At 39.5% G+C, this 12,892-nt stretch overlaps 2 protein-coding genes across 2 annotated transcripts; both read right to left on the minus strand.

Moving 5' to 3' along the window:
- Positions 1 to 651: 651 nt before the first annotated feature.
- Positions 652 to 3,716, minus strand: LOC137741519 (cold-regulated 413 plasma membrane protein 2-like). The gene is made up of 4 exons (XM_068481225.1): positions 3,454 to 3,716; positions 1,631 to 1,738; positions 1,450 to 1,520; positions 652 to 1,059 (listed from the first exon to the last, which is right to left on the minus strand). Exons 1-4 carry the CDS (start codon positions 3,636 to 3,638, stop codon positions 806 to 808), a joined length of 618 nt encoding a protein of 205 aa, XP_068337326.1. The 5' UTR covers positions 3,639 to 3,716; the 3' UTR covers positions 652 to 805.
- Positions 3,717 to 4,948: 1,232 nt separating this feature from the next.
- Positions 4,949 to 8,216, minus strand: LOC137745746 (BTB/POZ domain-containing protein At5g66560-like). The gene is made up of 4 exons (XM_068485751.1): positions 7,579 to 8,216; positions 7,387 to 7,456; positions 5,973 to 7,289; positions 4,949 to 5,842 (listed from the first exon to the last, which is right to left on the minus strand). The coding sequence occupies exons 1-4, from the start codon at positions 7,641 to 7,643 to the stop codon at positions 5,267 to 5,269; spliced, it is 2,028 nt and encodes a 675-aa protein (XP_068341852.1). The 5' UTR covers positions 7,644 to 8,216; the 3' UTR covers positions 4,949 to 5,266.
- Between the last annotated feature and the right edge of the window lie 4,676 nt (positions 8,217 to 12,892).

Below are 12,892 nucleotides of genomic sequence, written 5' to 3' on the forward strand. Positions count from 1 at the left end.
CTAGGTTTTGATATGATGAGTTTTGGGCTTGGCTCTGTCTGAACATGAGAATTTTGAACTTTGGTCTTTACTAACGTGATGTGGTTCGGCCTAAAAATGGACGAGGTGGAGCCCACACACTTCGTGTGTTTGTATTTTTTTTATTTCTAGAAAAGTATATGCGGATATTAAAGGCTTGTTTAGAAGTTCTTTTAAGATAACTTAAAACGTTTTCAAAACACTAAAATGCCTATTGTGTGGCACTTACATTTTTATTACAAATTTAATGTGTTTTTATTAAAAAGGCTTCTGGGCATAAGTGTTTTTTAAAGAAACAGCTCCAAATGAGCATATATTTTTTAGCGTGGAATTTATTGGCAATGACGAAAGTAGCATATTAAGCAAAATTTTATACAAATTTTACGTGATACTTCAGTTGTGCCAATCAGTAAAATACTTCTCATGCCATACTCATTTCTTTTAATCTGACACCCACCAAGCTCACATGCAACAGGTGGTTTCACAAGGCTTACTAGAGAGGCTGAGGTGTGAAAGGTTACGAAGGTTTGCAGTCCCACGGACACTCGTAATGGAGACTTTGGAATGCTTGGGGGCACGAAAGCCTAAATCAATTACTTGGAGTAATCAAATGTCGTGTTAACAATGAGATACTTTCCAGAAACTTCTTTATCTATTGGAAGAAAAGGAAAGTGTTGTATACAAATAAGCAGAAACCTGATCAACGGATACAATTGACAACAAAATCGAAATTGTTTCAACGTTGGAGACATAAAGAAATGGTAGAAACTGCTGTTAACTAGAATGCTTAGATGAAATGGAGAACCAATGCCCAGACAGGGTAGACCAGGAGAAGGATGATTCCGAGCGTGTTCGATATACCATGGCTCTGTGTAAAAGAATTTCGGAATCCACCTGATGCCCGGATGTGCTCTTGCAGCAGGTAGCAACCGATGAGAAGACAGATCGAGACGCCAACCCAGCTGTCCTTCAACGTGTGCGCAAACAAGTTTGGAGCCACAACCAGAAGAAGGATCAACGATCCCGGCATCTCTAGCCAATCTGCAATGAAGTATCACGGTTAAATGGACGCAAGAAAAGGCGTTTTATTTTCTTTCGAGCAAGGCAGATATTGAGTTCTAACTTTTCGGATATAGCTGCGAAATTGTGTTGCGCAAAAGAGTTTTAAGCTTGAAGGACAAGGTATCACTTTCGCTTGCGATGTTGCATGTATTTCCAACTGTTATATGTCCTTGAAGATTTTCCTCACGTTAACAGTTTCGGGTTTCGGGGATAATGGTAAACGGACACCAGTAGGGCTACCGACCTACAAGGACTCGGAGGTACAGTACAATGTTGATATCTGGTGGGTTTATTAGAAGGGTTGAAAGGTGAATTCGATTAGCACAGCGATTGTAGACGTCTCAGTTAACTAGCAACTTGAGCATATACCTGGGAAATGCCTTGGGAAGAAAAGCCTCAGTACAACGGCAACAAAAGCAATCCATCTTCCAACCTCTCCTCTGAATTACATTGAAACAATGTCAATAAGTTGAGATTAGTGAGAACCAAAGAGGGATTTATAAAACTAAATAAGTTGAGATTATCGTGCACCAATAACCGAATTCGTCACCTTAGGAGGTCGAACAGCACTGAAGGAAGACTGAAGAAAATGTAAGGGATTAAAAGCGAAGTCAGCATGTTTGTTCTCCAGTTTGTCCGGTCCAGTATCAACAAATATCTGCAGCATCGGAAATACTTTGTGAGACGAAATTTGTACTTGTCAAGAAAATGAAACCTGGAAATTTATGGGGCTGAAGCTGCCATCAAGAGAGTGTGAGGATGACATCAAGGAAAACATGCCCTAACATGGCATCTCAGATCGGTTTCAGTGGTTAATGGTAAAGAATTGAAGCACATCCATCATATGGTTAGAATAAAAGAGCTAATTATTAGGAGAAAATAAATGGAATTCAAGCTACGGAAATCAAACTAACTCTTAAGTGAAAATTACACCACGAAATTGCAAGAATGTATAAAGCAGTTGTTGTTCTTATGGTTTCTCATCCGATCCTTTTGGCATCCGTCTATCCGAGCATATCAAAAACTAGAAATTAAGCATTCCTGTTTTTTACAGTGCTAGGAGTCATATCCATCATAACCACATGCTAGAAATGAAGAAAACACCATTTGAGGGTAGAACATGGGATGCAAGTTTCACGTGAAGTTGGCCAAGAAACCACACTCACCTCCCGCAAATTTTAGCAAGAAATTTGGCGGGATGAGAACAAACATGGCCAAGCCAGTGTAACGAATAGAAGCCTACAATGAACCACGTACTAAGGCATAAGTTCGTTGGTATGGTAAAATAACTCCAAAGCCTATGAATTACGATAACAACTTTCTCCAATTTCAATCCATTGATGTCCAAGCAGAAGTTATGGTCCAAGTGTTAAGTGAACACGTATGGAAATCGACGTCGGAATTGATGTACTGGTAGCCTACACCACCCAAGGCAAACAGTAGGTTGAGGTATGTACGATGAATGCATCTGTTGAACCCTACCCAGTTACGAGCCTAATTAACCTATTTGAACTTATTTCAACAATACAAGAAGAATGGTAACCATTTACCATAAACCTGGACAGAAGAAATTCAACATAGCAAAAAAAACAAGTAAAACTAATCAATGGATGCTTGGTAGTGTCAATGTCTTTCTGGACTATTAAGTATTGAGGTGACACCATGCACATGATAAGTATCTAACGGATATGTAATGTACTATTTAAACACATTATAATCATCTATGTCATCAGTCACGCCATTAAAACTATGTATTGGCTGCAAGCCATAATCTCTCGTGACTTAGGCCACATCTAAAAGACAAAATGATAAGGGATATTACAATTTTATAAAAAGGCTTATATCTGGAAGGATAAGAAATAGTTAAATATGCAGGTAAGTGTTGTACTTTATATATATATATATATATATATATATATATATCCCAAAAATTAAAGTATTAGATTCTAATTTAATAATTGAAAAATCAAGAGAGGCGCACATCACTGACGCAATTTTATATTGTTCTTCTGAAAGATCACACTTTGGATTGCACACTAATTTCCAATTGCAACAAAGAAAATCAAATCTTAATTCCCACTTCCCCAATTCAACTCATTAACAAAAACTCATCAAAGCAACTTGATCCCCAATGATACAAATAACAAGACATTTTATCAAACTCTTTGAGTGTTGGTGTAATTCAGCGTACCAAGTAGTCTGATTTTTTAATAATCGTCATCGTTCAATTTCTTACCCTCAATTATCTCTGTTCATTTCCACAACTATTTCATAGTATCGGGCTATTGAAGAAAAATTGTCATTTGAGAACAGAACATAAGATAACATATAAAAACACAAAATTTGAGAGAGGGAATTACAAAATCGACTTACATGGCGGCAAGGGAGGCAACCCATTTGAGAAAAGCAGTCCCAAAACCCAAACCACCAAGCTTGGTGGCATCACTGATGAGTCTCTTGGCTGCAATCTTGAGCTCTTTGATATCTGAATCTATCAACTCACTAGTTTCGGGGTCATCACTTCTCAGAGCCAGATACCCCATCCCCTTCCTCCCCATCTTTTATTATTTAGTTTTCTGCTTAATTTCTTGCTTCAGATCTGAGAAAATGCAAGTCCTGTAGATTACAGAGGTACAGCAAAGGCAGTGTTGGCGCTTTGGATTTAGGATATGTCACACTATATCTACTGTGTGGGGTCCCCTTGGTTTGAGGTTACACGTGTCAGAGAATGTAAATCGGTGGAGACTGGGGGGGTTTCGGATCCTAACTGTTTTTTCGGCTTCTAGGTTTTGACTGTTGGATCCGGTTGGGATCCACGTGGCTTCCTGTCATAGGCTTTTATTTCGGAGGCTATTATTGAACCATTGAAGTAGTAGGGAAATTTTTCATTATGTTCACAACCCGGAAACAATACATCACATGTTATTATATAGAAATTTTTTTTTTATATATTTAAGTGTCATTCCATTTATATGTACCACCTCGTGTTCCAAGCATCTAACAACATGAGGAGTTATTTTGCTGGGCTAATAGAATCCATTTTTATATATTTTGCTGGGCTAGATCCACCTGGATTTTGATTACAATCTCAAGACCATCCAGATGACTCCTCATGTTGGGTGCTTGCCCAAGTTACTAATCAGTGGTCAGGCCCAGCCGCCCAAGAAAACATCAAACCAAACGGTTTTTCGTCATATTCTCTGTCGAGGTAGCATTACTTTTTAAAGTGACATGTAAGCTATCCAGGTAGAATTTGAAGAACCACTGTTTGCTAATGCCTAATGGATATGCATTGTAGCAGACGAAATAGATTTGTGTAGGTATATGCCTCAACCTACTGTTTGGCTAATGGGTATGTATCCTTGTTTAAGTCTCTCATTCAGGTGCAAGCATTTACAACCATTGATTCGAGAGTAACCCATGCAATTGTACGCAACTGATTATGACAAAATCCTAGTTTTTTTTTCTTTCAAGTCCAAGGCCCAATAATAACTTGTTTAAGTCACCAACTCAAATGCAGGCAATTTTCAACCGTTGATATGAGACATCACCCACTAAGGCTATCAAGTGTGCACGACTAACTCTAGCAAAACCCTAAGGTTTTTTTTTAGAGTCCAAACCCTAATAATCATAGAAACTCCCATTTCACCTTTTTCTATTTTTTTTTTCAAGGTTGAAAACCCACAGTTTGAGCTCATGATCACTGAGTAGTAAATGGTCCCCATAACTTCAAAGTCTACTTAACTTTCCATCTCTCAATGTTTCCTTTGACATAACTCAAGTTATTCACACTAATCATCATGATTCATGAACATCCAAGAAATCATGTGCATGCTCTCTCTCTCTCTCTCTCTCTCTCTCTCTCATATCATATCAATCAACTTAACAAATAACCCAGATGAGAGACAAACTGTTATCATATTTGCAGCTTCCAAAAGTCATACCAAAAACTGTTTTACAAAATAAAAAAGCAAAAGCAGAATTGCAAAAGTTTGAATTTGCACCATCTGTACAATCACTTTTCGGCTTTTGCTTTCACCGTAATATATATAACAACATATCATATTGTCTCAGACACACGTCGTCTCAAAAGTCGAGTTCTCAGTACCAAATAAGCGAATCCAATCCATCCACGTTTTCATTTATCTACGTGGCAATGAAATATAGTGATCCGGTGCGGTCGCGTCTACTGTTGGTGATGGTGTCGCCGTCGTCCTTTTCTCGTATCAACGACCGTCCGTTCGTGCGAATCGCACACCTGGGTCTTGAACTTGCACCCGAACCTCCGGATCAACGAGTCCTTCCGACCCGACTCGTCTCTTCCGGGTTGGCCCGGCTTATCAATTTTCTCGATCACTTTCTTCATGCTGGAGCATTCCCGCTCCAACTGGTGCACCCGCGTCCTCATGCTATCCATGTCCAATCGCAACACCTGATTCTGCCTCACCGCCGCCTGCCACGTGCCTCCACTTTCATCCCTGCGTGCCTCCGCCGCGTCGCCCTCTTCCTCCTCCTCGTCATCCCTTTCGCGTCGCAGCACCGATGGCCTGGACGATTCCGGGGGAACGACGTCGGCGGCATGAAGAGTTCCGGTGATGGCGTGGCGGAGCTGGAGCTGCTCGAAAAACAGAACCTGCACCACCGCTCGCAGCGGCAATCGCTCGTTCTGCGCCGCATGCGTGCACGCCTCAAGCGTCAGCTTCTGGCAGTCCAGAATTCCGCAGACCTTCTCGCGCTCAGGTTCCGATAGCCATGGATGCGCCTGAAGAGAACATAAATCGATTAACATTCCGCAATTAAAATAGTATTAAGCTTAAAATGCTAATTAATTATGAATAAACAGGATTAATTTATGAAATGATATTCTAATTTGTATCGGATAGTATACGGACCTTGAGATAGACATCGACGGCTCTGTAAAGGCCGTCGTCGAAGAGCCGAGCTTGATCAGGAAGAGAAATCGCGAGGTTGTAGAACCGATCCGGTTTAAGATTCGCATCGGAGGCGATCTCGGAAAGGAATTCATCTATCAATTTCCCGACGAGCATCAGCGACGGCGATCGGACGGAGCCGTCAGAACCGTCTTCGATGCTGGCGGTATTTCCCTGATCCAAGCCGTTCAAGAAGTAACCGAGGATTCTCTCGATGCAATCGACGTCGTAGAGCGTCTCGTTCAGGTAGGAGTAGCTCGGGATGAGGAGGTCGTCTAAGGTGGCTTGGTGGAGCTGCGAGGCAATCTTCTTCTCCAAGGCGGCCTTGCAGGCTTCGGAGGCGTTAAGTATGTTGGCGGTTCGCAATAGTCCGAAGAGGAATCGAGTCGCCGTCGAAGGTCTGGAGCTCTTCTCCAATGGAAGATTGGAGATGATCGTCTCCAAAAGCTCTCTCTGCTGACTCTCCGAAGCTAAACGCGACGATTCGGCGGCAGTAGTGGCGGCGGCGGCGGAGGTAGAAGACGAAGGCTTTCTATTCGTTCTTGAAATTCCAGGAATGTACTTCTTAGCGTACTGCATCAAGCACGTCTCCACCATCTCCAAGCTCAGATCTCCAGATTTCATGGCGGAAATTAACCGCTTGAAAAGTGGCAAGCTCAAAACCACCAAGTCTTCAAGCCAGGAATCGGCGTGTTTAGTCCTTCTCCGTCCGCCGCCGGCGTCAATCCCATTCCACAAAATCTGCTGTTTTGAAGCAGAAGAAGCCGAAACCGCATCCGCATTTGCATTCCGATTGGGTCCACCGTTGCTAACCGGCCAGCCAAACAGGGAGGGATCGGCAGACGTGGCGCGGGAGGCGACGGAGTCTATGCACCTCTGCGTAATCCCCAAATTCTCCGCCAGAGGCATGACTCGCTCGCAGGACTTGAGAGCTCTGAGCGACTCCTTAAAGCTTTTCAACACCGACTGAGAGAGAAACCTCTCGGTCTTCGAAATGAGGTTGTCGTCCGAGTACTCCTCCGTCATATCCAAATACTCCCCGGCGCAGCGCAACGGCACGACGTTGGAGGAGCTCAGGTCGATCTTGACTCCGTAGCAGAACTTGGCGGCGATCTCGAAGGTCTCGGAGCCGCCGGGGAAGTCAGAGAAGGATATTTGGCACTGGACTTGTTCGATTTCGTCGTCGTCGTCGTCCATTTGGTGATGGGGGTTTGATGGGTTCGTCTCTTCCTCTGTGATTAGGTTATGAAGCTTTCGACTTTTCGACATGAGAGGGAACTGTAACAAATCAGAAAAATTGGAAACTGTTAGCTGAAACTTTTGGTGGAAGGTGAAGAAATGTGGAATGTCCTCTCCAGGTGTTTGATGAAATGACCTTATGGAGATGGAAGGTCATGTCGTCGACTCGGACGACAATGTCGCTTGGCAATCCAGTGGTGCAGAACCTGCAAACACGAGATTATGAAGTGAGGTTTTCTAAAGAAATGATGCATTGATTTGATGTGGGTATCCGGCGGAAAATGGAAAAGGTGAGGTTTTTTCAATTGAACTTGAATATTGAACTCACCATGCTTGGCCCTTGGAGCTTGATTTCTCAGATGCCGCCGCCGCCGCCGCCGTTGCTGCAGCCATTATCTCCACCTGGTAATGCCCCTGTATAGGAGTTTAACTCTTGAGTAAAAGAAAAGCCTTTTGATTAGGGAATCAGAAACTGAGATCCATGAAAGAGACAAATGGGAGAAAGGGATTGACTTGAGTTCTGTTGAGCGACTGGGAGAAGGAAGGAATGAAAGGATGGTTGACGGAATGGAAGGGTGGAAATCGTTTGGTTGTTGTGATATTCTGTGAGGAACACTTAAGCAATAAGGGGAGAGAAAGAAAGAGAGTACAGAGACAATGATAGAGACAGGAGAGAGAGAGAGAGAGATGGAATCCAAAAAAACTGAGAGAGGACAAACAGAGCTAGCTTCAGCAAATTTCGAAAAAGGGAATCCCACAATCCAACTTTGCAAAAGACCCCATCACAAATCGGAAGAAGAATCCCACTCACAGCCCACAGCTGACTCTCTCTCTCTCTCTCTGTCCTCACCCACTATTTCAGCTCGTATCTCTCCCTTTCTCTCTCACCTCCTCCTCCTCCAAAAGCTGACAGCGAGATGGGAGTGGTGCTGGAAAAGGTACGTTGTCTTTGAGGCAAATTCTCTCTTTTTATTTTTGAGACATTTAAAAAAGAGCACCAACAGTGTATGAGACATTAGAAATTGAAGGCACATTCTCTACCCTTTTACTTTCTGTGTTTTCTCTTTGTGTGGTTACGGTTAAATCACGTTAATATTTTATATTACTATTTTTTTATCTTATTATTTTTATAAAAAAATAATATAAAATATTAACATAACTTAACCGTCAACACACACAAAAGAGCACGAAAAGTAAGACGGCAGAGAATCTGCCTCCTTAGAAATTAGCCAAACATTGCACTGCATGCCAACTGTAACTAACTAACTGGGTCGTATTTACTTTTTGGCGCAAATGATGGAATTGAATGATATATTTTAATTCAATTTTGATCATTTAGTAATCTGGTATTAGGCTCACTTTAATATAATTATTATCCAATGTAGCAATAGCATGCCCCATTGTATTTGATTCATTTCCTTGGGGAGGCTTGAAACGATGTCCAAACCAACCTCGAAAATTCTACACTGAACTGATGAGTACGATGTATTGTTACATTGAACGGTTGGATTTGCATGTTTTGATTTTGATAATTGTACTCTTTAATTAGTACCTTATTATTTTATCGAAACTTTATCTGTAATTTTATGTAATGAACAATTCCTTCTTACGCAAAAAATATAGCATTACATGTAAGCATATAGTTTAACTCTGTACTTTAGTCTCTTCACACATGAGGGGTCATTGTTACTTATCCACATCTTAAATTCTTAATCAAGAGTGTTAGAGTAAGTAGTTTTTAAACTGTTGGGAAAATCCATGGGAGTGAGGAACAACCTACTTCTGGTGAGACCAATACAAATTCTCAACTGCCCGCATGAGTTAACAGAAAGCCACAGTCGTCTTTGTAATTTGGCGGCCTCATAAGGTAATATTGGATGTCATTAGTTCATACTTCGGAGCTTGTGAAAGCCAGAATATTATGACTCTAGTACGTGGATTTTTGTTTTGTCCAAAAATATAAAGTATTTGGGTTTCTACTGAAGCTTTACCAACATGAATAGTCCTTTTTTTTACATTACAAACCCTAAAATTTAGGTTCCAATTAACATGCAGATGTTTTCATTAGTTTTTCTTTTTCGAGTGATATTGCTCTTGTTTTTGCTCTCCTATTTCAAGTGGTAGTAATGTTCGTCACTCTGTTTGTCACCGTTAGATGAGTTTAAATTTTAAGAGTTATGTTTATCTATTACATATATCCCATATTTTAAACTAATTTAAAGATAATAAATAGGATGGTGAGAAAAAATATTTCCGCTCTAATAGAAACGGTAGTGGTTTTATTGAGATAGCAAATAAATCGTACAGAATCAAAGAGGGCACCCACAATCAAATCCAGGGGCTCCTCAAACCAACAAATATCAGAGAAAGAAGAAATAGCCAACTTAGTCATACGATGTGCCGCAACGTTAGCAGACCGACGAACATAACAAACCTGCGAATCTTCAAATCCCCACAAGCTAGTTCGGATGTCCTCCACCAATAAGTCCATGTGAGACGCACCTTGCTTGAGGCTGCCAATAGCTTGAACAACCTGCAAAGAGTCACTTTCTACAATAATTTGTGGGAAATTCCTTTGCATAGCCCAACAAACACCATCACGGACAGCTAATAGTTCAACCATAGTGGGGTTAAGAGCAGGGGATATTTGATGAACGAAAGCTCGAACATAGCTACCAGCTTCGTCGCGAAATACCGCACCTACACCATCCAGGTTTGAGGCAGCAAGAAAAGAACCATCTACGTTGATCTTAATCCAACCAATTGGAGGGTGACACCAAAGGAACGATGCTTGTCACTCTTGCCTACTTGAATTACAAGTTGACTGCATATTTTATTTGTTTATTGATGATTAAAATTTGAAAGAACGTGAGGGAGCTTCCTCTAGTTTTTGAACAATGTGTCTGAAAGGCCAAAAAACGGGAACTCTCATGCATTTATACCAAGATATCGACTCGGAGTAGTGTTGGACCGTTATTTGGTCCCTTTGCATTTATGGTTTACATTAATGAAACAGACGGAGAAAGCAGCGAGCATTGAATGTTTCCATGCACCCATTGACAAAACTGAAAGCTGTTCAAATTTGAAATTGGTCACATCATATTATAAAAGTACTAATCTTTTGTTTTTAATGTTAATCAAACTACCCGTTAATTAAACATGATTTGTTCATCTTTGGTCATTATATTGAATTATTTTATTGTGATTAGAAGGGATGGAGAGATGATGATGATGTCAGCCATAGGGGCCAGTGCTACTGGGAAGACAAACAAACTCTTCCTTCCTCTCCGCTTTGCTTCTGACTCAATCTTGTCATTGATTTAAGAAAAGAAATGTAAGGTTAAATGGACTAAATTTACAAGTTAAATGATGTGTCATTAATATAATAAAGCATGATATCAATGTTTAAGTAACAAATCAATCATTAACTTTCATGTCTTTTAGTTTCTAAAATTTAGTTTACAAATTTAGTCTCTCTAGTATTACTCCTTAAGAAAAACATTAAGCATACTCTCTTAACGTGAGATTTTTTATGTACTCTCCGCCACCTCATATTTTTGACATAATATTTTATAATATTAGCATGAAAATTGTGCCAAAAATATGAGATAACAAAAAGTTTATGAAAAATCTCACTTTTGAGATATCTCCTTAATAGTTCTCTTGATTTAATAGTAATTAGATGCTTTTCTTTTTTAATGATTTTTAAGTGAAAAGAGAAATGAATCAATCAGACAAAGGGTGGACTAATTGTGATTGATTAGCCCTTTGTACTCACGTTGTTTGGTAACTAATGATTAGATAAAAATGAAAATTAATGAAAATGATTAGAAAACAAACTTTGAGTTTTAATGATAAGGACAATATAAAGGGTAAAATAAAAATATCATGATTGACTTTTAGTGTAAAAATATGATTTTTCGTTAAAGTGAACATTATTGGAAGTTTTTCGTTAAAATTTTCTAAATAAAATGCATAAAAGAAGGATGGGGAGGTTCATTTGGGCACACACCAAATCACTACCCATTCTAAGTGAAAAGACAATAAGATGCCAAGCTATAAAAAAACCCAAAAATGAAGAAAATGGATTGGAGCTTACGTGGTTTTAAGCGTTTACCCTGCATCCAAAGTTTTTATGTTTGTTTTCTTTATTTTTTTATTTTTTAAATTGCTCATATAAAACATTAAATTCGTGGAAGTAGGAAAATTTTTGTAATGTATAATCATGAGTATATACACTCGATTACATGACATAATCTATCTTTCAAAAGTCTAATGTGGGTCACAATGTTGATTTGGGAAGATTAGTAAGCCCCACTACTATAATTCATAATATCCTTCGTCATCTTCATATAATTTCAAATCTCTCTCTCTCTCTCTCTCTCTCTCTCTCTCTCTCTCTCTCTCTCTCTCTCTCTCTCTCTCTCTCTCTCTCACATCAATATTGCTCATTAAACAATTACAAGTGGGATTAAACGAAGGGAGCACAAAAACCATGAGAAACCAACCATCCAAAGAAAGGAAGAGTGGAAGACATAAAAACTAAGCCCGGCAAAAATGTTGTGTGTTGTTGTGCTTGTGTGTTTTTTTAGTGTTATATTCGTTATGTTAGTAAGTCGTGTTTTGTTAAACTCGTTATTTTAATGGGTTCTTAACATGTGACCGATAACGACTTGATTAGTTAGAGGGTCGTATCGGGTTAACAGGTCATGCAAGAAATTATCATGCCTAATGTATAGATCTGACAAACGATATCTTATCGAGTTTTTAACGAGTAATCCGATAATGACCTGACTCGTTAAGGGATTCTTAATAGGTGGCTCAATAACGACCCGACTTGTTAACATGTTGATCCGAAACCTGTTATTTTCATATCATTTTGTGTCAGATTAACGAATCGTGTAAGAAATTGTTAAGGCTAATCAAAATCCATGAAAGGCTAAGCTGAATCGTTAAGGAGCAGCAGCCACAAGATTAGAGGGAATATATAATTCTACTTATTGTTAACATTATTCAAATCCAAACACGAGAAAAATAAAAAGGCAGGTTGTAGTTGGTGAAATGCCTCTTGACCATAACCTGCACAACCATTATTCCAAATTTAAATTAAGCAAAACACTAGATGAACACGATGATATTCATCCCAAACCGGCTTTTTAGCTACCATTATTCCAAATCATTGTTATTATGCTACCGCAGGGAGGAGACACCTGCAAGCTACTTACTTACCTGCACATAGAAATTACCATGGATTAAACCCTAAACCCTAATTTATAATAAACATGGATATTAACTTAAGCCATTCAAACAAAAGAGACATTAGATTGTTGGATCGTATAAGATATAATTTGCTTGACGAATATCGAAGTGTGACGGATTCAGAAATTTTTATTCACGAGGGGAAAGAATAATCTCGTGTGTCACTTTGCCTAGTTTCCTATGCCTCCTTACCATGCCTTAACCTCTTTGAGGCATTTTGTCGAACATATGGTCCTAGGAAGCCTTAGTCAAGGAGAATATCAAAGTAACATTGAAAAATTTCATGTATAGTAACAATGGAGTTGGTGGCAAATCAATTGTAGCACAACGATAACATTCATGTTATATTATCAAATTGTCGAGTAATGTATATAACATGTTAT

Source organism: Pyrus communis, chromosome 1 (genome assembly GCF_963583255.1).
Source record: "Pyrus communis chromosome 1, drPyrComm1.1, whole genome shotgun sequence".
Taxonomy (NCBI): domain Eukaryota; kingdom Viridiplantae; phylum Streptophyta; class Magnoliopsida; order Rosales; family Rosaceae; genus Pyrus; species Pyrus communis.

Bases quoted from the DNA above. Each gene is read 5' to 3' on its own strand.
- LOC137741519 (XM_068481225.1), bottom strand. From the start codon at position 3,638: ATGGGGAGGAAGGGGATGGGGTATCTGGCTCTGAGAAGTGATGACCCC. The intron at 1,739-3,453 runs GTAAGTCGATTT...CCGATGCTGCAG, and splicing joins GTTGCCTCCCTTGCCGCCAT to ATATTTGTTGATACTGGACC. The intron at 1,521-1,630 runs GTGACGAATTCG...AATGTAATTCAG, and splicing joins GTGCTGTTCGACCTCCTAAG to AGGAGAGGTTGGAAGATGGA.
- LOC137745746 (XM_068485751.1), bottom strand. From the start codon at position 7,643: ATGGCTGCAGCAACGGCGGCGGCGGCGGCGGCATCTGAGAAATCAAGC. The intron at 7,290-7,386 runs GTCATTTCATCA...GATTTGTTACAG, and splicing joins TGACCTTCCATCTCCATAAG to TTCCCTCTCATGTCGAAAAG. The intron at 5,843-5,972 runs GTCCGTATACTA...TGTTCTCTTCAG, and splicing joins CCGTCGATGTCTATCTCAAG to GCGCATCCATGGCTATCGGA.